Source organism: Bufo bufo, chromosome 10 (assembly GCF_905171765.1).
Source record: "Bufo bufo chromosome 10, aBufBuf1.1, whole genome shotgun sequence".
NCBI lineage: Eukaryota > Metazoa > Chordata > Amphibia > Anura > Bufonidae > Bufo > Bufo bufo.
This window is the reverse complement of record NC_053398.1, coordinates 106,210,848-106,236,666: the sequence shown is the minus strand read 5'-3', so window position 1 is coordinate 106,236,666 and position 25,819 is coordinate 106,210,848. Positions and strand designations below refer to the sequence as shown.

The window sequence follows — 25,819 nt, the reverse complement described above, 5'->3', positions numbered from 1 at the left end:
TATTGGTGTCTGTGCGTGTTTTTGGTGGGTCATCATAACAGTAGCAAAATTAGTTATGACGTAGCAAGGAAAAAAATTTAATGGTTGGGGGTCACCACAACATGAGGAACTGTATTAAGGGGTCACGGCTTTAGAAAGGTTGAGAACCACTGGTCTAAAAGAAAGAAAATTTTTGTTGCCCACGATAATCAATCAGATGTCAGCTTTCTTTTCTTAATGCCTTGAATACCGGAGGTTTTTTCATTTTTTGCGTTTTCATTTTTCCTTCCTCGTCTTCCCGGAGCCATACCTTTTTTATTTTTCCATTCACAGATGAGGGCTTGTTTTTTTGTGGGACAAGTTGTCATTTCTATTGCCACCATTTAATATGGCATACAGTGTAATGGGAAAAGGGGAAAAAAAAACTCCAAATGGAATTGGAGAACCAACAGCCCAGAGCCCATGGTACCCTTAATCCACCCCCATAGTATGCGTTGGTAGGAAAATTAAACAAAGTTATGGATGTCAGAATATATGGCGACACAAAGCAATCATCTTTCTAAAAAGGGACTTATTTAATTTTTTTAAAGTAGTAAAACATAACAAAAAAACATTTAAATCTGGTATTTCTGAAATCTTATACAATACAGTAGTGGTACCCCAAACCAGTGGCATTAAAAATGCAACTTGCCCCATATAAAACATCCTCATACAGCTGTGTCGACAGAAAAATGAAAAAGTTATGGCTTTTGAAATGCAGGTTTTCCAGTAAAAATGATTTTTTAACAAGTTCCTTCTGAAACAGAAGATTTATACTTACCTGCTCAGTGTCGCTCCAGACCTCCACATTGCCTCTGATCTCTCCATCTTCCGGTCCTGGCACTGTTTACATCTGGCTGGCTATGGGCATGGTCACATGAACCGCTCCAGCCAATGACTGGCTCCAGCAATGATGTGGCCACAAGCAGTGCGTCACCTCTGAAGTCAGTCATTGGCTGGAGAGGTGCATGTGACCATGTCCATAGCCAGCCAGATGTAAATGGTGCCAGGACAGGAGGAGATAGAGAGTGGAGGCAGCGCAGAGGACCGAAGCAGCATGGAGCAGGTCAGTATCAATCTTCTGTTTCAAGGGTCATGCTGCAGGAATGTGGGAAGACCTCCACCATACAGAAGCTAATACCACCCCCCCCCCCCCCCCCAATCTCCATGCCAAATTATTAACCTAACCTCTGTCCTCTAACATTACATACAGAACTACAAAACATACAAGGTAAGGGCTCAAAAACGCACCCTTTGCTGTTTTCGCGGTCCGCAGAAACACAGATACCGGCCGAGCGTGTTCTGCATTTTGTGTAATGGATTGTCCTGCACTCCTTAGAACTGTCCTATCCTTGTCCATAAAAACGGACAAGAAAAATACATATATTCTATTTTTTTTGTGGAGCCATGTAAAGGACATACAGGTGCGGACAGCACACGGGTGTGCTGTCTGCATCTTTTGTAGCCCCATTGAAGTGAATGGGTCCGCATCCGACCTGCAAGAAACAGCTGAGAGGTGGGGGTGCCGGGACTCTGTCCCCTGCCGATGTGATAATGATGAGCTATCCTGAGGAAAGGTCATCATTATCGATTCCTGAATAACCCAGTTAAGTCCCCAACTGGGAGCTGTTATTGGTTTAATGGGCAGAAAGCCTCAGATTTAACAGTTGTGTTCAAAATTATTCAACCCCCACTGAAATTGAGTGTTTTGGCCAGTTTGACATTGATTTTGATCATTTCAGTCATTTTGTTTACAATTAAATCAAAGAGGCACTTGTAAGTCAGACAAATATAACATAACATTTATAATGAAATAACCACAAATGTCTTTTCTGTGCTCACATCATTATCAGTTGTATTCAACCCCCAAGTGACATTCAATCTTAGTACTTAGTACAACATCCTTTTCCAGTTATAACAGCTTTTAAACGTGAAGCATAGCTTGACACAAGGCTTCTTCATGGGCAAAAGCCTCCAGTTCAGTCACATTCTTAGGCTTGCGCGCTGCAACTGCTTTCTTTAAGTCCCACCAGAGTTTCTCAATCGGATTTAAGTCTGGTGACTGCGATGGCCACTTCAAAATGTTCCAGCCTTTAATCTGCAACCATGCTCTAGTGGACTTGGAGGTATGCTTGGGATCATTGTCCTGTTGAAAGGTCCAACGTCTCCCAGGCCTCAGGTTTGTGACGGACTGCATCACATTTCATCCAATATCTCCTGGTACTGAGGAGAATTCATGGTACCTTGCACACGCTGAAGCTTCCCTGTACCTGTAGAGGCAAAACAGCCCAAAGCATGATTGACCCCCCACCATGCTTCACAGTAGGCACGGTGTTCTTTTCTTCATAGGCCTTGTTCTTCCTCCTCCAAACATAGCATTGATCCATGGGCCCAAACAGTTCTAATTTTGTTTCATCAGTCCACAGAACACTATCCCAAAACTTTTGTGGTTTGTCCACATGACGTTTGGCATACTGCAGTCGACTCTTCTTATTCTTTGGAGACAGCAAGGGGGTGCCCCTGGGAGTTCTGGCATGGAGGCCTTCATTACGCAGTGTGCGCCTTATTGTCTGAGCTGTAACTTCAGTACCCACATCTGACAAATCTTTTTTCAGTTCCTCAGCAGTCACACGGGGACTTTTCTCCACTTTGCGCTTCAGGTAGCGCACAGCAGTCGAAGTCAGCATCTTCTTTCTGCCACGACCAGGTAGCGTTTCAACAGTGCCCTTTGCCTTGAATTTGCGAATGATGCTTCCTATGGTGTCTCTTGGTATGTTTAACATCTTTGCAATCTTCTTATAGCCATTGCCCTTCCTGTGAAGAGAAATCACCTCTTCTCTTGTCTTCCTGGACCATTCTCTTGACTTCACCATGTTTGTAAACACACCAGTAAATGTCTAGAAGCAGCTGAGTATCACAGCTCTTTTAAATCTGCCTAATTGGTGCTTATTATGCTTGATTGCTGCTCCTTGACATCCACAGGTGTTTTCAATACCTGATCGAAAACACTTGAATGAACCTCTGTTCTTAAGAGTGGTAGTCTTTAAGGGGTTGAATAATTGTGTCAATGAAGAAATCACCAAAAAAAACATTTAATACTGTATTACAAAAACAATTGATGTCATTTTAGTTGCATTTGGTTCTTTAAAAAGTCCTTGAAAGATTTCATTCTGAACACAATTACAAATGTACACTAAATTCCCTAAAACCCTTTACAGCATTGGGGGTTGAATAATTTTGAACACAACTGTATATGAGTGACTCTTACAGGAACATAAAAATGTCATTTCTGAAAGTATAAAACTGCAAAAGAGACAACATTTTGCACACAGAGGAAACTATTTCCGGTGTCTGTAGATTGCATGTACCATCAGAGATGTACTCGCCTTACCTTATGTACGTCCACTATTACTACCATTCCGATTGGGTTTAAGAATCTTTATGTTTTTTTATTTCTTTTTTTTATTGCAAAGAACAAAGTAAATGGAAAGTTTAAGAGATGAAACAAGTACTTTATGTTCAATAATGCATCACGAGAAACTTACTCATAAAACTCAGCAGCTGGTGTTAGTTTATACTTTGCGTATATGGTCCCATTACTCAGCAGAGAGAAGTTGAGATGATTTGGGTCTGTACAGTTTGGAGTGTTCCACTCATTCCCACATTTGGTCCAAGGAAGCTCATAGGTGAAGGAAGATACAAGATAATATAATGACCATGCAATGATGACATTGTAGTAGAATCCCACATAGAGAGCTATTAATATCACTGTGTAGCCCACACCTGGAGAGTGAAAAAAGAAGAACATCTGTAAGGAAGATCTGTTTGAAATTTACTACAAAGTAATACTGCTGCTTTAAATCACAGCATCACCCAGATTCTTACGTGAATGCATAAAATATTGCGCAAACAATGTACTGTTACTTATTATATGGTTCCTGAAGGGTTATTAGAGGTCATTAAAAACCAGATGACGAAAACATCAACTAACAGCTTTTGGGAAAGTTCAACAGACTAAGGGTTCATTCAGACAAGCATTGTTCACGTCCCTGTGCTTTCTGAGTGTAGAATGGAGAGAAGGAACACTGGAACGAGCTGGAACGAGACTTGGAACACTGACCCGTGACAATGGACCAAATCCCATTCATCATCTTCCACACCAGTCCGTGCAAAGAAAGTTGCGTCATGCACTACTTTGGTCTGATTTTAATGCTGAACTTGCCTATTCAAGTCAGTGGGTCCATGAGAGAAGAAAATGGGCAGCACGTGGATGGTCATCCATGGGCAGTCCATTTTTCCAGAAACTGAAAAGCAGTTTGAGGGACAAGAAAAATTGATACATGGAATTTAATTGGAGACAAAACTGATTTCACATAGTTGGAAACAGGGGTGGACTGGGGAAAAAAAACTAAAAGTAGCCCCACATTGTAGGCGGGTACAAATTGACAGAAGGCAGGGCCAATATAAGTAGGCAGGACCAACAAAAGTAGGCTGGGAACAGCAGTACTCTACCATCCTGAAGATGGCAATTCAGTTGAATGCAGGGAGGCACATTCTTCTGCCAGGCAGGTGCATAAATATCAGATCGGGCAGAACATCAAATTAGTGTTGGGCGAGCATGATCGGCTGAACACCATTTTCACTCGAGCGTGCAGTAAAATACTGGCCCTCACTGTAATGCCGTAGCCATGTTGGTTACTGGCATTACAGTGATTGCCTGGCCGGAACGCATCATCGGGTGCGATATAGCACCCGATGACACGTGGTTCGGCTCAGTCAGTCAGGGAGAGCTGCAGCAGAAGGGACAGATAGTGTAGGGACAGGAATTGTTTAGTGTTGAAAGGTGTTAGAGACCCAAAAGTCCTTTTAAGGACTATTGTTTTATCTGACTGCAATATATTATTAGCGCAACCTGCACTAAATTGCATGCAATTGTTTGGCGGCTGCTGACAGTGACACAACCTCTGCTACATCTGTTGTGTTACATTAGCGCATCCTAAATATCTGTGACATTCAGCGCAATTGTTTGGCAGCTGGTGACAGCGACATTACCTGCACTACATCTCCTGTATAGCATAGTTAAGAAGTTGAACCGGCACTCAGAACAATTGGAGATCACGTGGAATAGTGTAAAATGAATTTATTATTGTCATAAAAATATATCTCTACGTCAAACATGTATACATTAAATAAAATAAAATAAAATTCACCAGAGATTATAAAAATATATAAAAAAGGGGAGTATGGATATATCCAAGACCTGAATTTTGCAATAATATGGAAACGTCATATCCAAGGTTCGCTGTGTCAAAAAAGCTGCATCCGTTTCCTCCCAATGGGGATGGTTCTCGTGGATCACAGCTAATGTGGTAGAGCGAGATCCTACCTTGGATGACGTATACACCGGTGTATTTTGAAATTGCGATACTCATTTCCTCAAAATAGTTGAATTCATACGGTGCATCAGGTAATGAATTGTATTGAATGACCGTATGAATTCAACTATTTTGAAGAAATAGTACGCCGCACGGGATTTGAAAGTGTTGAATTTATATTATGTATATCACCTGCTAGTATAATGAGTATCGCAATTTAAAATACACCGGTGTATACGTCATCCAAGGTAGGATCTCGCTCTACCACATTAGCTGGGTGAAACGGATCCACACACATGTCTGAGAATAGCATTGTTAGGTAGATCAGACACTAGCAGATCGCTAGTGTCTGACAGCTAATTAGCTCAAAATGAGGTGGTAGAAACCCTTTAACTATTTCATATTCAAGAACTAGGGGTGTTTCTTTGAACCTGAGCACCAGTTGTGGTTATCCAGAGTGAGCCATCTGTTCACCTTTTGCAATCTCCTGTATAACGTTTGCGCATCCTAAATATCTGTAACATTCAGTCTAATTTTTTTCGCTGCTGGTGACAGCAACATTACCTGCGCTACATCTCCTGTATAACGTTTGCACATGCTAAATATCTGACATTCAGTAAAAAAAATTCGCTGCTGGTGACAGCGACAGTACCTGCACGACCTTTCCTGTATAACATTTGCACATCCTAAATATCTGTGACATTCAGTCTAATTTATTTGTGCATACACTTACAAAACCTGTGCTACTGTACATGTGACATACTTGCAAGCATATATACCATTTAATATGCTCAAGGTGAGCAGTAAGGGACGGCAAAGTGGCCGTGCTGCTGATGGTGCACGCAGAGGCCATGGCCCTGGTGCCAAGAGGCAGGTGTTCCGGAGTCTGGCGCTTTTTGGAGGAAAGTGCAGACGATAAAAGAATTGCCGTACAAAAATGAGCAGGGGCGTGAACACTAGCAACCTCACCACCACCAGCATGATCCGCCACATGGCCTCAAAGCACCCTAATAGGTGGGCCAAACACCTGGGTCCGCAATCAGTGTCTGTGGGTCATACCACTGCCTCTTCTTCCCCTGTGTTACGTGCTGGCCAATCCCCTGTCCAAGACGCAGGCCCGGATGCCTCCCGATCTGCACCTGGACCTTCGCAAGCACTATCATCTAGTACATCCATTTCTGTGTCCCAGCGCAGCGTACAGATGTCCATACCCCAGGCCTTTGAACGAAAGCGCAAATACCCAGCCACCCACCCACAGGCCATAGCACTAAATGTGCACCTTTCCAAATTGCTGGCCCTGGAAATGTTGCCATTTAGGCTTGTGGACACTGAGGCTTTCCGCAGCCTGATGGCGGCGGCCGTCCCTCGTTACTCAGTCCCCAGCCTCCACTATTTTTCCTGGTGTGCGGTCCCCACCTTACACCAGCATGTGTCCCATAACATCACCCGTGCCCTGACTAACGCAGTTATTGGGAAGGTCCACTTAACGACTGACACATGGACAAGTAGTTTTGGCCAGGTACGCTACATTTCCCTGACGGCACACTGGGTAAACTTTGTGGAGGCTGGGAACGAGTCGTACCCTGGGATGGCACAGGTGCTCCCGACGCCAAGGATTGCGGGCCCTACTTCCATCAGGATTTCCGCCACCACCTACATTGGAAGCTGCAGCTCCCCCTTCTCCTCCTCCACCTCCTCCTCCACTTCCACCTCTGAATTCTCATTTTGCAGCACCAGTCAGCCCTCAGTCAGTTGCTGGAAGCAGTGTAGCACTGTAGTGGGGAAGCGGCAACAGGCCGTGCTGAAACTAATTTGCTTAAGTGACAAACAGCACACCACCGCAGAGCTGTCACAGGGTATAAGGGACCAGACTGAGCTGTGGCTCTCGCCACTCAACCTACAACCAGGCATGGTTGTGTCTGATAATGGCCGTAACTTGGTGGCGGCTTTGGAGCTCGGCAAGCTCACACACATACCATGCCTAGCCCACGTGTTCAACTTAGTGGTTCAGCGGTTTCTCAAAACCTACCCCAATTTGTCTGAGCTCCTGGTAAAGGTGCGCCGCGTGTGTGCCCATTTCCGAAAGTCCTCTACAGCTGCCGCCGGTCTGGCAACGCTGCAGCAGCGCTTGCAATTGCCAGCTCACCGACTGTTGTGCGACGTGAGCACGTGCTGGAACTCCATGTTCCACATGTTGGCCAGGCTTTGTGAGCAGCAGAGGGCAGTAGTGGAATACCAGCTACAACATTGTCGTGGCCTTTCCAGTCAGCTTCCGCTCCTCACAAGCGAGGAGTGGGCATGGATGTCTGACCTCTGTGAGGTTTTATGCAACTTTGAGGAATCAACACAGATGGTGAGCGGCGATGCCGCTATTATCAGCGTAACCATCCCACTTCTGTGTCTACTGAAACGCTCGCTGCTCACAATTAAGGCGGACACTTTGCATGTGGAAGAGGTGGAAATTGGGGAAGACAGTTCACAGGGTGATAGCCAGACCACCCTCAGTTCGTCTTCTCAGCACGAATTGGATGATGATGAGGAGGAGGAGCAGGAGACAGTTGCCTCCACTACAGAGGGTAGTACCCATAGCAGGTTTATTCCATCTGTTCAGCGTGGATGGGCTGAGAAGAGGAAGAGAGGAGGAAGAGAATGAGGAGATTGAGAGTCATCCTCCTGATGAGGACAGCGAAGTCTTGTCTGTTGGGACTCTGGCACACATGGATAACTTTATGTTATGCTGCCTTTCCCGTGACCCTCGCGTTATACGCATTTTGGCCAACACCGATTACTTGTTGTTCACCGGGGTGATAGCCAGACCACCCTCAGTTCGTCTTCTCAGCACGAATTGGATGATGAGGAGGAGGAGGAGCAGGAGACAGTTGCCTCCACTACAGAGGGTAGTACCCATAGCAGGTTTATTCCATCTGTTCAGCGTGGATGGGCTGAGAAGAGGAAGAGAGGAGGAAGAGAATGAGGAGATTGAGAGTCATCCTTCTGATGAGGACAGCGAAGTCTTGTCTGTTGGGACTCTGGCACACATGGATGACTTTATGTTATGCTGCCTTTCCCGTGACCCTCACGTTATACGCATTTTGGCTAACACCGATTACTTGTTGTTCACCCTTCTCGATCCCCGCTACAAATAGAACTTTTCATCTCTCATTCCTGTAGAGGAGAGGACTAGCAAAATGGTGCAATACCAGAAGGTCCTTGTGGAAAAATTGCTCCAAAAATTTCCGGCAGAGTCCGTAGTTTCTTGGGTAACCTCTCCAAGGCCTGGGTCAGTTTCATGACACCCCGCCAGCACCTCACCCTGATACGCAGCCTAGTGTCACAAGGAGGGAAAAGTTTTGGAAGATGGTGAAGGAGTATGTAGCAGACCGTGTCAGCATCCTAAGTGATCCCTCTGTGCCTTACAACTATTGGGTGTCCAAGCTGGACAGGTGGAAGAACTGGCACTCTACGCCTTGGAGGTGCTGGCCTGCCGTCAGCGTTTTGTCAGAGCAGGTATTTAGTGTTGCTGGGGGAATAATAACTGATAAGCGCATCCGCCTGTCAACTGAAAATGCTGACAGGTTGACTCTTATCAAAATGAACAAGGCCTGAATTGCCCCTGACTTCTCTACTCCACCAGAGGAAAGCGGTTGAACATAAAGGCACTTTAAATGTGGCTTTTATGGTGTATTGAACACGCTGTATTCCCATGCACCCCTCCCACCACGAAAACGGGTATATGGTTCAATCTTCCTCTTCTCGTCCTCCTCCTCCTCCATCATATCAACATGCTTATTAGGCTTCCCTCGCTCCAAATGTTTTAGGATCAGCTCAGCAGCAGACTCTCACCCCTAATGTTTTAGATGGTCAGATCAGCAGCAGGCCCTCCCCCCTAATGTTTTAGAGGGTCAGATCAGCAGCAGGCCCTCCCCCCTAATGTTTTAGAGGGTCAGCTCAGCAGCAGGCCCTCGCCCCTAATGTTTTAGAACAGGGGTGCACAACCTTTTTTGGTCTGGGGGCCGCAAATAAAAAACATGTCAATCGGCGCTCATTTGCATCAGCGTATTACACAAGCCAATACAAAGTGATTGGGGAGGAATGATCACTACCACAGTCATTCCGCCTTCATTTAGTTATATTGATTATTGGTAGCCCATCCCTGATTACACAGGAAGATGTGCTGGCAATAATTATAAACCTTTCATCCTGATAAAATATGCAAATCAGCCGACAAACGAACGATTCCTTGTTTATCGACTGATCAGTGGCACGATTATACAGGCTAGATATAAGATATGAGCGCTCTTATGAACACTTGTTCCCAGTAATTGTCCCGAATATGGTCCTGCAGCATAGCCCCTGAAACCGAAGAGTTATACTTACCTGCTCCCCGCCGCTCTAGTCCTCTGCACTGCCTCCATCTTCCAGTCCCCGCGCTGTTTACAGCTGTCAGTGCATGGCCATGGTCACAAGCACCTCTCCAGCCAATGACTGGCTTCAGTGGTGATGTGGCCACAAGCAGCATGTCACTGCTAAAGCCAGTCATTGACTTGAGAGGTGCATGTGACCATGGCCATGCACTGACAGGTGTAAACAGCACGGGGACCAGAAGATGGAGGCAGCGGGGGCAGCACAGAAGACCGGAGCAGCGGGGAACAGATAAGTATGAACCTTTTGTTTCAAGGGCCATGCTGCAGAAACTGGTTAAAAAACATTTTTACTGGAAAAGTGGAGACATTTCCTTCCATCCTGCCTCCTATTCATAAATCAGCATTTTCCTTTACTGCAGAGACCGGCGCTCACTGGTTATTACCGCCTCCCGCCCCCAGTTATAGGGCCCCTGAAATAACCAGTAAGCACTTTCCTTCACTGCAGGGGACGGCGCTCATTGATTATTACCGCATCCTGCCCCCAGTTATAGGGGTCTTACAATAACCAGTAAGCAATTTCCTTCACCACAGAGGAGGCCGCTCACTGGTTATTATCGCCTCCTGCCCCCAGTTATAGGGGCCCTGCAATAACCAGTAAGGGCTTTTCTTCACTGCAGAGGACGGCGGTCACTGGTTATTACCGCCTTCTGCCCCCAGTTATAGGGCCCCTGAAATAACCAGTAAGCACTTTCCTTCACTGCAGAGGACGACGCTCATTGGTTATTACCGCCTCCTGCCCCCAGTTATAGGGGTCTTACAATAACCAGTAAGCAATTTCTTTCACCGCAGAGGAGGCCGCTCACTGGTTATTACCGCCTCCTGACCCCAGTTATAGGGGCCCTGCAATAACCAGTAAGGGCTTTCCTTCACTGCAGAGGCCAGCTCTCACTGGTTATTACCACCTCCTACCGTTATAGGGGCCCTGCAATAACCAGTAAGCGCTTTAACTTACTAGTGGGGAAGGAGCTTATTGGTTAACCCTTTATTGACACTTTTTTGTGATTTAGCACAAGTGGTTCAAACGGCCATAACTATCTTATTTGTTGAACTACCAAAATAATTTTTGCAACAATTTTTTACGTGAGAAATAGGGCTTTAAATTTATTTTTCAGTAGTTTTATTTGGGGGAAACTGTATAAAACATTTTTAAAAAGTTTTTTTTTTTTTTTAAAACTATAGCTCCTTATTCTTTAAATATGCAAACTGACACCAAAATAAATTATTATAATTAGTTCCCTTTTTTTGTGTAGGCCATTTTGTTATATAATATGTATAGTTTCATGTGAATGGGATGGTAATGGTAATGGTTTTGGTTGGTGTGGGTGTTTTTTCTTTTATGAATTGTATCCATTTTTATATCTTTTTTTAACTTAATTTTTAATATATTTCTGCTACATATATATATTTCTGCTACATATAGTTTCACGTGAATGGGATGGTAATGGTAATGGTTTTGGTTGGTGTGGGTGTTTTTTCTTTTATGAATTGTATTCATTTTTTAAATCTTTTTTTAACTTAATTTTTAATATATTTCTGCTACATGATATGTCCCCCAAGAGGTCATAAAAAAACCTTTGGGGATCACTGACCCTTTTTTTTATTTGCACCTTTTCTTTTTCTTTTTTACTTTATTCGTATTTTATTAATATTTTATTGTATTTTTTTTTTTTTATAATTGGTATATTACTTATTTTTTAAAATATATTTTTGCCACATAATATGGGACATATTATGTGGCAAAAATATATTTAAAAAAATAAGTAATATACCAATTCAACATATCATGTAGGGACATATCATGTAGCAGAAATATATTAAAAATTAAGTTAAAAAAAGATTAAAAAAATGAATACAATTCATAAAAGAAAAAACACCCACACCAACCAAAACCATTACCATTACCATCCCATTCACGTGAAACTATACATATTATATAACAAAATGGCCTACACAAAATAGGGAACTAATTATAATAATTTATTTTGGTGTCAGTTTGCATATTTAAAGAATAAGGAGCTATAGTTAAAAAAAAATAATACTTTTTAAAAATGTTTTATACAGTTTCCCCCAAATAAAACTTCTGAAAAATTAATTTAAAGCCCTATTTATCACGTAAAAAGTCTGTTTGGGGACAATGAACATTCTATTATTTTGCACTTTTTCCTTTTAATTTTTTTTATTTAACTTGTATTTTATTTATTTTTATTTTTTTCAATTCCTTTTTATTTTGTATTTAATTTTTTATTTTTTTTTAGAACTTTCTATTATTTTTTTAAATATATTTTTGACACATAATATGTTCCCCAAATGGTCATAAAAAGAGGGTGACCAGCAGGCCCTTGCTCCTAATGTTTTTAAGTGTCACCAACAGGCCATCAATCAATTTTTTAAGGGTGTGTATGATGCCCTCCTTTATGTGTAACAAAGGGTGTATTGTAGTGCTGGTTCCTTGTAATTTTTGGCAGCCCTTTCACTTAGTGCATAGGCTTTATGAATGTAGGAGTCCCACTACCTGAACAATTGTGACACCACTGACTTATGGCGGCCAGTAATGCCCCACTTTTTCTTTTTCTGGTGTATCTATCATGGACTTCTTACCCACAAGCGGCAAACTGCCTGAAGAAGGCTGGTTGTTTCAGCCGAAAACGTTCGCACAAAAAGCCGCACTCTACTTGTATTCAAATAAAAATTATATCCAACGTGAAACTTTTCTGGCTGTGATTTATAATATCTACCTGAACAATTGTACCACAATGTGAATGAGGCCCTCCTTTATGTGATATACAGGTTGTATCGGAATGCCTCTTCCTTGTAATTTTTGGCAGCACTTGCACTTTATATACAAGTAAATATACAGGAAAGAATGTTTCCTATCAATTTTTCCTCTAAAATCGATTTTATCTTCATTTTGTGGGTATTATTGTCAGTCTGTAAAAGTGGCGTACTACTCGGACAACATCATTCCTAGCAGAAATCCTTCCCATGCTGTTCCCGAACCATTTCGGTGGTGTTTCCATCAATTTCTGACCTTTTCCTGTGAACCAGACACCGTCCCCTCTTCAGAGCAGAGGGTGCCTAGTTTAATGCTCGGGTTCTCCCACTGACTTCCATTGCGCTCTGTAGAACACCCAAAGAGTACCCGAGCACTTTGGTGCTCGATGAACACTACATTAAATCACTCTGTACCCAACCAGTGGCCGTGAGGACGGCTTGGGTGGCCGCCTTAGTATCAGTCCACCAGGAAATTTCCCTGTAGGGTCTATGGCCAGTCCACCTCTGTATGCTAAAATGTCAATTTTTAGCAGATTGAACACTGACGTGTTTTACAATGCTTGTCTGAATAAGCCCTTCATCAGGTTCCTGTCTTAGGCCAGTCTTAGATAGCCACAATACCTGGCCCTCTCAAGGTTCTACTGGACCAAATTCCGCTGAACCGTGGATTACCCAAATCTTGGAGCCATAATATGGTTACTGAAACCACTGTATTTGTTTCACAGTCTTACAAAAACCATGATACAAGAACAAAGTGTGAACATAGCCTCATCTCAGGCCAACATATGGTTTCATGCAATCTTTGACTTTGAATAGGGTGCAAAGAGCTCCTAATTTTCATATAGTAAGTATAGCAAGCAACAATGCAATTCAACTTTATCCACGTTTCCAGTGTTTGCATTTGTCTTTGCACATGGAGTAGTGTGCTGCTACATATAATATTTGTTTGCTTTTGCATGTCAGTCATGGTAGCATGCACCTGTACTTTATTTCATACTGTTTGGAGGTGCTGGTCTTACTTTGTTTTTAGCATTGTACAGTTGAGACATTGGCTGCCTCCATTTGGAATGTGCACTCCAACCCATCTACCAGTGCTTTTAATCAGAGTATAATATAGCTGGATTCTACATTGTCCTGAATTTTGTAGGCTTAGGCCTAGGAGAGGCAAGTCTGATAGTGTAGGTCTCATCTGTTGGATGCCCCCTTGTCACTGGTAGATGGGAATGACACAATTTTGATACAAAAATGTGCACAAATAGCTTCTAATTTTCATATAGTAATTATAGTAGTAATTAGAGATGAGTGAATTGAAGCTGACGAAGTGGAATTCGATCCGAATTTCAGAAACAATTAAATTTGCAACGAATGCAAATTTCCTTGCGCTTCGCAGTAACGAATCACAATTTTTCCTAAAATGGCAGCTAAAATGGCGGTTACATGTGTGAGGACATTGGGCAAGGAACTGTGGGAAGGCAGGATGACCTATAATGCCATGCATGCAGCCAATCAGTAGCCAGCCAGCCCTGTGATGTCACAACCCTATAAATAAGGCGGCCATCTTAGATTCACACATTTTCCAGCGTTCTGAGTGCAGGGACAGAGGTGAGAAGGCTCTAGGGACAGCAATCGGAAAAACCTCATTGTGAAAAAAAACCCTGAAAAAAACGATTTATAAGTTCAGGGAAAGGATAGCGAGGAACCATTTCGCAGCATCTTAGTGCAGGGAGAGACGTCAGAAGGCGCTAGGGACAGTGCTAGAAAAGCGATTTACAAGTGCAGGGAAAGGAAAGGGAGGAATCATTTCACAGCATCTTAGTGCAGGGAGAGACATCAGAAGGCGCTAGGGACAGTGATAGGAAAGCGATTTACAATTGCAGGAAAAGATTATTGGGGGATCTAAATAGCCATTATACAGCTCTGTCATTCCAGCAATTTGTTCTTGCTATTGGGGTGCAAGTGCTATGTTGAAAAGCCTTTAGTAGCCTATTTTAGTACAAAAAGAAAAATATATACGCACTTCACAGTTGCAGTTATATGTAGTGAAAGCGTTTAGTGGCCTATTTCAGTACAGAAAGAAAAATATATACGCATTTCACTTCTGCAGTTATATGTGGTGAAAGCGTTTAGAGGCCTATTTATATAATGAAAGAAAAATGTATACGCAATTCACTGTTGCAGTTATTTGTGCCAAAATCGTTTAGTGGCCTTTTTCAGTACAAAAAGAAAAATATATACGCAGTTCACTGTTGCAGTTATTTGTGGCGAAAGCGTTTAGTGGCCTATTTCAGTACAGAAAGAAAAATATATACGCACTTCACTGTTGCAGTTATTTGTGGTGAAAGTGGCTAGTGGCCTATTTCAGTACAAAAAGAAAAATATATTCTCAGTTAACTTCTGCAGTTATATGTGTTGAAATGTTGAAAGCATTTAGTGGCCTATTTCAGTACAGAAAGAAAAATATATACGCATTTCACTGTTGCAGTTATTTGTGGTGAAAGCGTTTAGTGGCCTATTTTAGTACAAAAAGAAAAATATATTCGTCGCTTTTAGGGGTGTTTTAATTTGCTTTTAATTTATTTAGTTCAGCTAAAAGTATGTCAGACAGAGAAGTGCCAGGCCATGCACAGAGGAGTGGCAGAGGCCTAAATGTTTCTGGCGCAGGCAGAGGTCGCATCAGAGTAAGGGGGCGTGGCAGCAGGAGTCGCAGCGAGAGGCCTGAGCTCCCGGTGTCATCTAGCGGTTGTGTTTTGACCAGCAACCCAGCGATTCTTAATTGGTTAACTCGGTAATCCACTTCATCCCAAGTGACATCAGACACCCCCAGCCAACAGTCGGTGGGTTCGTCAGACACAACCTTTAGTTGGCATTGCCCGGGAGCAGGCCCTGTGCACTCACCTGTTCTCAACCTGCCTCTGTCCTTTTCTGTTCCCTCACCGCGAGAAGTATTATATGCTGTAGGCTCAGCTCCACTTTTCAGCGAGGAAGAGCTACTAGAGGGTGGTCAGCAGCTACTGCCCAGCCAATATCTGGAGGAGACATCTGCCGCTTCCTCCGCTAGGCGGGCAAGTAGTGATGAGGAGAGTGGCGTGGGAGCTGGTATTGCGAGCGGTCAGGCCCCTGACCCAGAGACCGTTGAGGAGGACATCAGTGACGTGCAAACACTACTGGATGATGATGAAGCCGATCGTGCCGACCCGTGAGGCAGCATCAACATATGCAGCGTCACCATAAAGTGGCCTGGGAGAACAGTTGCTCCAGCCTGGCGCAGCAACCGCTGCATCGCCCTATGGCACGCACGTACGCACTCTTACTCCTCATCAGTCATTCCGTTGGCAATCGATCACAGAAGCGATTGCCAAGAGACAGCAGTATGCGTGCATGCATCCAACGACGCAGAAGCTGAATGTGCTCCTGTTCAAGTTGCTGGTGCTGCAGTCCCTCCCTTTCCAAGTGGTGGACTCTGCACCTTTCAGAGAACTGAAGGCTTGTGCCGAGCCGAGGTGGAGAGTCCAAAGCCGTCATTTCTTTGCGAAAAAGGCAGTACTAGTCCAGCACAAATATGTAGGAGGTAACAGAAGGTGGGCCAGTCCTGGAGCCTGTCGGTGTCTGCCAAAGTGCACGGCAGCGCCGACATGTGGAGCTGTAACTACGGTCAGGGACAATACATGTCCTTTACGGCCCACTGGGTGAATGTGGTTCCTGCACAGTAACACCAGCAACTTGGCCAGGTCACGCCGCTTCCGCCTCCACGTTGTCACGTCGTTGGTCCAGCTACAATGTCCGCCTCTGCCTCCTCATCCTCCACCATGTCCTCAGCCTCCACTGCAGGGACAAGTCACAGTGCCTCTCCAGCATACCACATGTGCAGGGCACGGCAGTGTCACGATGTTCTGAACCTGGTTTGCCTTTGCGAACGAAGTCACACAGGGGAGGAATTGCTCCGTTTGCTTCATCAAGAAATCTAATCCTGGCTTTCTCCGAGACAACTGAAAATCGGAACCATGGTGACCGACAACGGGAAGAACATAGTGTCGGCACTGTGTCAAGGAAGGCTGAGCCATGCGACCTGCATGGCAAACATGTTCAATCTGGTTGTCAAGCGGTTCTTGAAGTCTTCCACCCATCTGCAAGACATCCTTTAAATGGCCAGGAAACATTGCATGCACTTCAGCCACTCGTACACTGCAAAGCACACCCCCCTTGAGCTGCAGCGGCAGAATGGCATCCCCCAATATAGGTTGACATGCGACGGTTTCCACCCGTTGGAATTCCACCCTCCATAGGTTGGACCGACTATACGTACAGAGAAAGGCCATCAAAGATTTCTTGATGATGTAAGCGGATAGGAGTACTCCCCTGTGTAACATCGATGTCAGCCAGTGTGGCATCTCATGCGTAACACCTGCCGTTTGCTCAGGCACTTTGAGGACGCCACGTTATTTTTCAGTCGCCAGGACTACGGGATGAACAACGTCATTCCACTGCTTCATGTCCTGGAACAGATGGTGGTAACAATGGCTGGTCAGGGGACTGGAGACGTGGCACCTAGATCTCACGGCCACATGAGCCCTGTGGGAGCTGAACTGGAAGAGGAGGAGGAGGGGGAGGAGGACATTGGAGCACAGGCAATGTGTAGAGAAATTGGTGTTTTTTTTACTCAGGTGACAGGAGAGGAGAAGCAGGAGCAGCCAGAGGAGCTACAGGCCGATGAGGAAGACGAGACAGAGGACCCAGACACACTCTAGCAGTATGCAGTGGAGATGGAGGCAGGGAGTCCCTCCGAGTCACTTGCACAAATGGCCCGATGCATGCTCACTTGCTTGCGTAGTGACAGCCAAATTGTCACCATTCGGCAGAGGGATGATTTCTGGCTCTCCACCTTGATGGACCCTCGCTACCGGTCCAGAATGGGGGCCTTTTTTACACCTACTGAGAGGGAGGACAAACTGAACTACTACAGAGACATCCTATGTAGTCAGTTGGCCGCTGCCTATCTGCGCCATCATCCATCCTCTCGCAGGTCTGACCGGGGGGGCTCTCTGCGCTCACGTTCCACTGCCATGGCTGCTGGGGAGGGGTGGGGTGGCAGGAGCAGTACCAGCTCCATCAGCAGCAACCTGAGTCTACAGTCGCTGATGAGTAGCTTTCTTCACCCGCATAGTGAAGAAACTACTCACCAGCAGCAGCAGGTAGACCTGGTGCAGGACCTGAACCAGCAAGTGGTGGCATACTTGGACAGCACCCTGCCAACCCACATTGAAGATCCACTGGACTACTGGGTAGCCAAACTGGATTTGTGGCCGCAACTAGCAGATCATCCATGCCGCCTCATCTGCCTGGCTACCTGCCTCAGCTGCTACTCTGATGCTGCCACACATCTGATGCCAAGTGCTCCTTCTTTCACCCACTTTCATCAGCGGGTACTGATATTGCCACCCACCGTCCCACTCTGTCACCGGGTAACTTTGTGGTCTCCTGATGCTGCTGCCGCTGCCATCTCCACACTATGTCACCTTCACACTCTGTGGTATCCTGATGCTGCTGCCATATCCACACTATGTCACCTTGCCACTTTGTGGTATCCTGCTGCTGCCATCTCCACACTATGTCACCTTGCGACTCTGTAGTCTGCTGCTGCTGCCATCTCCACACTATGTCACCTTCCCACTCTGTGGTATCCTGATGCTGCTGCCATCTCCACACTATGTCACCTTGTCACTCTTTGGTATCCTTCTGATGCTGCTGCTGTCGCCACCTCCAGACTCGGTCATTGTGCCACTCTGTGGCCTCCTCATACTGCTGACACCTCCAGACTCTGTCATTGTGCCACTCGGTGGCCTTCTCCTGATGCTGCCAACTCCAGACTGTGTCATTGTGCCACTCGGTGGCCTCCTCATACTGCTGCCACCTCCAGAGTCTGTCATTGTGCCACTCGGTGGCCTCCTCATACTGCTTCCACCTCCAGACCTCGCCATTGGGCCACTCTATGGTCTCCTCATGCTGCTTCCATCTCACTACTATGTCATAGGTCCACTCTGTGGACTTCTCATGCTGTTTCCACACTCCCCACTTCATGACCGGTCCACTATTTTGGCTTTCGGCCTGCCTGACATAATCATTTATTTGACCTTTCTTCTGATCTGTCAGAAGGAAGGAAAAATGAGACACACAACAGATCCTGTCTGTGTAGCAGCTGTAAGGCCTGTATGGTCCCATCAGAATTGGCTTATCATTTGGTAGCCAAAAGCAGGATATAATAAAAATATTTTTATTCACATGTCATCTCTGTTTTAGATCCACTCCTGTTTTTTTTGGCATTAGCAATACTGATCTATTATTGAGCAAATGCTGAGCGAGTGAAGGCGTATGCTCCACAGACAGGATCCATTTTTTGTGGGTTGTTCTTCTAATGGATCAGAGGAAGGGAAAAATAATCAGTGACGTCAACAGTACACAAACTTACTGCTGACACCCTCTCCACTCTGTCGGGGAGCTCTACTTGTATAAGCATTTAATAGAACAGGTTCTGTAGACATCTATGTGGAATCAGCTGACCACGGTGTAAAAAGAGTGCGCTTCTTCTTGACGCTAACATCAACTTGTAAGGCTGAGTTCATACTTGAGTTATTTGGTCAGTTTTGGCCCCGTGACTGTCCTAATAAGTGAAGTGTGCAGTGATTCTAAGAGCGACGCCTGTCATCTGCATGTCATACTGACTCACAGTATTATTTCACTACCAAAGCAGACTCCCTATGCGTGTTACTGCAAGGTACAGTGTTCTACACCACTATAATGCCTCTCTGCAGCCAGAATATAGCAGTTTTTAACGTAATTCGGCACAATTATATTCGGATCTAACCTAATTTTTTCAAAAATAATTGGCGAACCGGCAAATCAAATTTTTTTTTATTTGCTTATCTCTAGTAGTAATGCATTTCAGATTTCTTCATGTTTCGGGTGATTGCAAATATCTTCATGTATGGAGCAGTATGCTGTTGCATACCCATATAGACTTCTGTAGTGCACTGCAGTATCTCTTCAGGACTCCGATTTCAGTAATTTGTTTTTCTGCAGAGTTCCTTGTGAATTATTTTTGCCTCTGATATAAATGGCATTATATTCAGGTTTCTTAGTGGTTGAGACATCTACATATTTAAATCATAATTATTTTTCATGCAGTAGAGCACAGACAATCTGCCACAGAAGTAAAGAAGCTATGATAGAATAACATTATTACTCTATGATGGATCTCTACAACATGGAACTTGTAGTATCTTGTAATATTTATATTTATATCTATTTTTGGGATGTCAGTATATATGATAATGTTATAAATGTAAGATCAATGTCTCCTATTAGTTTAACGGACTGTATGCTAAATGATGTCCTCCTTTTATAAAACTTATATTTTGATTTGATTTGAATTGATTCAACTTTATTGTCATTACACATGTAAATACAGTGTAACGAAATACAGTTTGCATCTAATCAGAAGTGCAAAGGGCAGCAAGTGCAATAAAAGCAAGTTAAATTATATACAGATAAGGATAGTGTAGAAAGTAGGAATAGTTATGTACAAGTTAAGGGGAACCTGTCACCATGTTCTGACATATAAAACCGAATGTACCTTAATACTTGTTTACCTTGATTGTTCCAAGCGATCGATCCATATCTTCTCAGGACTAACCTGTCCTATTTTATCGCCCTATAAAGCTTTCCCGCCTTTTATGCTAATTAACATAAAAGAGTCATATCTTACATGTTTAACCTGAGAAGAGTCATATTTTCTCGGAGTCAAGCACCTCAGCTCCGCCCAAGAAATGCCCCGATCGATAAAATCTCGCGCATGCGCAATATTCATTTCGGGCAGAACTACGTTGCAAGTGCAAATGGAAGGGCAAGTGCGCAAGTGCGCGATTTTGGATGAGATTACAAGCAGTGAGGGCAGAAATTGGCTGTCTATCAAAGTCTAGGGGGAGGGAAATAGGCTATGATGGTGTGAGGCGAAGGAATTATTTATGCAAATGAGCGGACCTTGCGCTCCTGTAATTCGCCCACTGGCTCCTGGTATTGCCCATACGGCCCAGGTAGGTTTAGCGTTAGGTCCCAAGCTACTTGAGAAACCTTGGTGCGGTGCTCAGGCTCAGACATGTCCTCCAAGCAGGATATGTTGGCTAATCTCTCAATTTTACATCAGTATGAGGGTTTAGTAAGACTACTTTCACACTAGCGTTCGGGTGTCCGCTCGTGCGCACCGTTTGAAGGGGCTCACGAGCGGCCCCGAACGCATCCGTCTGGCCCCAATGCATTCTCAGTGGAGGCGGATCCACTGAGAATGCCTCCGCCTGCCAGCGTTCAGCCTCCGCTCCGCTCAGTGAGCGGACACCTGAGCGCTGCTTGCAGCGTTCGGGTGTCCGCCTGGCCGTGCGGAGGCGAGCGGATCCGTCCACACTTACAATGTAAGTCAATGGGGACGGATCCGCTTGAAGATGACACCATATGGCTCAATCTTCAAGCGGATCCGTTCCCCATTGACTTTCAATGTAAAGTCTGAACGGATCCGCTCAGACAACTTTCACACTTAGAAAATTTTCTAAGTTTTAATGCAGACGCATCCGTTTTGAACGGATGCGAACGTCTGCATTATCTGTTCTGTCCCCACATGAAGGCGATTGAAGGTGTAACTGATAATGACTTTGTGACTGTCCTACCTTCGTATCCAAGCAGTGGAGCAGACCGGACCGGCAGATGCTCAGGTTAGATGGATCCAGACGTAGACATGAGGATGCAATCAAACGTGGGTTTATTTGATCCAGAGCAGTGACATACGGTGATACAATACAGGAATGCAGTAGATGCTGTGATGTGGATGTCTTTTCTGAGGCTAACTGCTGAGGCAACTGCTGGTCAAAAACTGATGCCTTCACAAGCCAAGGTGTGTGTCTCCAGTCACAAAGGATGCAGCACTGAAAAAGGCTACAGGAAGTGACCAGGCCCAAGGCTGCTAAAACCACGCCCAGAGAAAACTTTATAGACAACGAACGAAGCGTGCAGCATACAAATTCCGGCCAGCAGATGGCAGCAGAGAACAATAGATTTAAACAACATAGGTAAAAACAAGAAATAATACAGTGCAGAAATTCAATATGAAAGGAACAGCACACTCCCCGTCTGAAATTCACTTTGGGGATTTCACTATGACGAATGTCCATAAAATATAAACAACCTGTAAAAGAAAAACATGTTAGAATGCAAAAAAGATTAGTCCTGTTTTCCAACTTGGAATGGAGAAGATCTGCGAAGCTTGATACAGTCCTGTTCACCCTGCAGGGACGTTCTCGATGGGCAATATTAAAATGAGTTTGTTGATTGGTCTTGAGAACGTTTTAAGCTCGCCTTTCCTGAAGATCTTCAACTCCACCTTCCGGACCTTGCCATCCTTGCTAGGGAAAACCTTTGAAATTAGTCCGATAGGCCAGTCAATCCTTTCGGTTTGTTGCTCTTTCATCAATACAAGGTCTCCTTCCTTCAAGTTTGGTTTGTTGTGTTGCCATTTTCTTCTTCCTTGAAGAATACTGAGGTACTCCTTTCGCCACCTGTTCCAGAAGTAATCTGCTAGATATTGTACACGTTTCCAGTGTTTTTGGTAGATGTTAGCATGAGTAAATTCTCCACTAGGTGTTAGCGTACTCTCAGTCTTTTGGGTAAGTAGAATAGCCGGAGTCAGTATGGCAGGTGTTTCAGGATCCATAGACACTGGCACAAGGGGTCTTGAGTTGATAATAGCCGAAACTTCGGCAAGAAGGGTGACTAGAGTCTCATGTGTGAGTCTTGACGAGTTTACATCCATCAGCATAGAATTTAAGATGTTGCGCGAGACGCCGATCATTCTCTCCCAGGAGCCCCCCATGTGGGAACTATGAGGAGGATTGAAAATCCAGGTGCAACCTTTTTCCGCCAACTGATCTTGAATGGACTTGGTGTCGATGTTAAGTTCTCTACAAGCTCCGATGAAGTTGCTTCCCTGGTCAGACCTCAATTGTTTTACTGGTCCTCTGATTGCGAAGAACCGTCTTAAGGCATTGATAAGGCTGGATGTGTCCATAGATTCTATCACCTCTATGTGAACTGCTCGCACACTCATGCAAGTAAATAGTACAGCCCAACGCTTACTGTTTGCGTGACCGCCGCGAGTCCTGCGTGCGGATACCATCCATGGCCCAAAGACATCTAGGCCAACATAGGTGAAAGGCGGCTCTGTACATAGTCTATCCGCAGGCAAGTCGGCCATTTGTTGGTGTAGTTGTTTTCCTCTTGCTTTACGACAGTGCACACATTCATGCAGTACTTGGGCCACACGTTTTTTCATACCTATAATCCAAAGGCCTGCAGACCGTAATTTGCCCTCAGTAATTTGCCTGCCTTGGTGTTCGGCCCTTTCGTGGTAGTGTCGGATTAGCAAGACGGTGATATGATGTTTGCTGGGAATGATGAGAGGATTTTGTTCTGCAATTCCCAGGTGGGCTTGATTCAAAACGACCACCAACTCTCAGCAGGCCAAAACTGTCGATAACTGGATTTAAGTTGGCAAGAGGACTTTTTAAAGGAATCTGCTGTTTGTTGTGCAAGCACTTCCATTCTATGTTGAAATTTTCCTGCTGGACGTGACGTATTATGAGGTACTCACTATGAGAGATGTTCTCAGCAGAGAAGGGTTTATGACAGGCATGCCAACCATGACAATCTTTATCTTGGTGAGTATTATGATAACATCTTGCAATGTGCACTAACCTTGCAATAGTTCTGACGAGTCTCATCCAGCTGGAGAAACGTTCAAAGCGCTGACAACCGAAGCCGGCGGTTTGCTTTGTTCCAGTGACTAATGCACTAACTTCAGCGTGGATTTCTGGATCATTGTCCGGATCCTGGATGCTGAAAACTTCCTGTACACATTCGTCCGCCTCTTCAAGCAGAAACTCTGGACCTGTAAGCCAAGTAGAGTTAATAAAGGAACCTATAGACATAGGCCTAGTGGCGTGATCTGCTGGATTAAGTTCGGATGGTATGTAGTGCCATTGTTCAGGTTTGGAGGACCTCCTGATTCTCTCTATGCGGTTACTAACGTACACATAGAATCGCTTGGTCCGATTGTGGATGTAACCTAAAACGACCTTACTGTCGGTGTAATACTGGACTTCAGCTATGTCGACACCCAGTTCTTGTTGTATGAAATCCGCAATCTCAACTGCCAACACAGTCCCACAAAGTTCCAGTCTGGGAATAGTATGATCGGGCTTGGGGGCTAACTTAGCCTTACCAAAGACGAATCCAACGTGGTTTTGGTTGTTAGGTTCTGTCACTTTCAGATAGGCAACCGCTGCGATGGCCTCCGTGGAGGCGTCCGAGAACACGTGGAGTTCTTTCTTTATGCTAGAGGAAAGTGAAGTTTTAATATAGCATCTCGGGATGTGGATCTCATCCAAGGCACACAAGGATCGCTTCCAGGCTTCCCATTTTTGCTCTTTCTCGGAGGGAAGTGGGGTATCCCAATCCTTGACTGTTTCAGAAAACTGTCTCAGTAGAGATTTACCTTGTATGGTGATGGGCGCTACAAATCCCAGCGGATCAAATAGGCTGTTTACCACTGATAGGACGCCTCGTTTTGTGAATGGCTTGTCTGCACAACTTATCTGAAAACCAAAGGAGTCAGCCGAGAGATCCCATCTGAGGCCCAAGCTCCTCTGCACAGGTGGACTGTCCAGTCCCAAGTTAATGTCCTTGAATCCTGGTGCATGATCGCCTGATTCGAAGGCCCTCATAACGGCCAGGCTGTTTGAAGCAATTTTGTGTAGTCTAAGTTTAGCTTGGTACAACATACTTTGAGTCCTTTTGAGCAGATCGATAGCCGCTTCTTCAGTGGGTAGTGATTTGAGTCCATCGTCTACGTAGAAGTCCTTTTCTACAAAGTCTCTGGCGTCTTTACCGTACTCGAATTCTCCCTCTAATGCAGTGCGCCGAAGGCCGTAAGTTGCCACGGCAGGTGAAGGGCTGTTTCCAAATACGTGTACCCTCATACGATATTCTGCCATCTCTGCGTTGGTGTCATTATTCTTGTACCACAGAAACCTGAGGAAATTCCGGTGGTCCTCTCTGACTACGAAACAGTGGAACATCTGTTCAATGTCGGCGGTGATGGCAACGAGCTCTTTTCTGAACCTCATCAGCACTCCGACTAAGTTATTCGTCAGATTAGGACCTGTGAGAAGGACATCATTAAGCGATACACCTTGATGTTTGGCACTTGAGTCGAAAACAACCCTAATTTGATTAGGTTTCCGTGGGTGATACACTCCGAATGAAGGCAAGTACCAGCACTCGTCGTTCTTCCCTAAGGATGGAGCTGGTTCTGCATGGTTGTTGCGGAATATTTTGTCGATAAAGGCAACGATGTGTTCTCTCATCTCAGGCTTACTGTTCATGGTACGCTGAAGAGAGTTAAATCTAGACAGAGCTTGTTCCCTATTGTTCGGGAGTCTCACCCTGGTAGCTCGGAAGGGTAATGGAGAAACCCAGTGATTGGTTTCGTCTTTAAGGAACTCATTGTCCATTATCTTGATAAATTCTCTGTCCTCTACTGACAAAGCTACTTTATCATCGTCCTTGCTTGTGTGAAAGACTAATCTTCCCAAGTTGTCAGCAAAGGGAGGAATGTCGTCAGGTGGTTGTATGAGGTCTGGAGGCTTCTCTTTCACCTCATAGTGATGAGGGCAAGGCTTAATGCAAGTTGTGCGTCCATCTCCACGCACGTACGTTTTGAATGAGCGGATTTTTGGTTGATCCAAGCATACATTTCCTATGACTACCCATCCCAAGTCCAGTCTCTGGGCATATGGTGCATAGTCGGGACCATTACACTGTTGACGCACCTTGTGTACCCTTAGATTGTCTCTGCCAAGCAGGAGTAGAATCTCGGCGTTGTTGTCCATAGGTGGGATAACGTTGGCTAGGTGCCTTAGGTGTGGATGGTGAAATGCAGCTTCCGGGGTAGGAATTTCATCCCTATGGTTGGGTATTTGATCGCATTCGATCAGCGTCGGTAGAGGTATTTCTGTATTTCCACTGACGGAACAAGCGATGAATCCTTGTGCCCTCCTGCCGCTAGTCTCTATGCGACCCGAGCAGGTGTTTAAGATGTAGGGTTCTGACGGTCCCTTTATTCCAAAGGCTTCA

At 44.8% G+C, this 25,819-nt stretch overlaps 1 protein-coding gene across 1 annotated transcript in view; it reads right to left on the bottom strand.

Moving 5' to 3' along the window:
* SLC6A2 (solute carrier family 6 member 2) overlaps positions 1-25,819 on the bottom strand; it is a 185,840-nt gene that overhangs the window by 76,393 nt on the left and 83,628 nt on the right. The window contains exon 4 of the mRNA XM_040409097.1: positions 3,564-3,801. Coding sequence (XP_040265031.1) covers positions 3,564-3,801 — 238 coding nt within the window. The remainder of the gene's footprint in view (positions 1-3,563; positions 3,802-25,819) is intronic.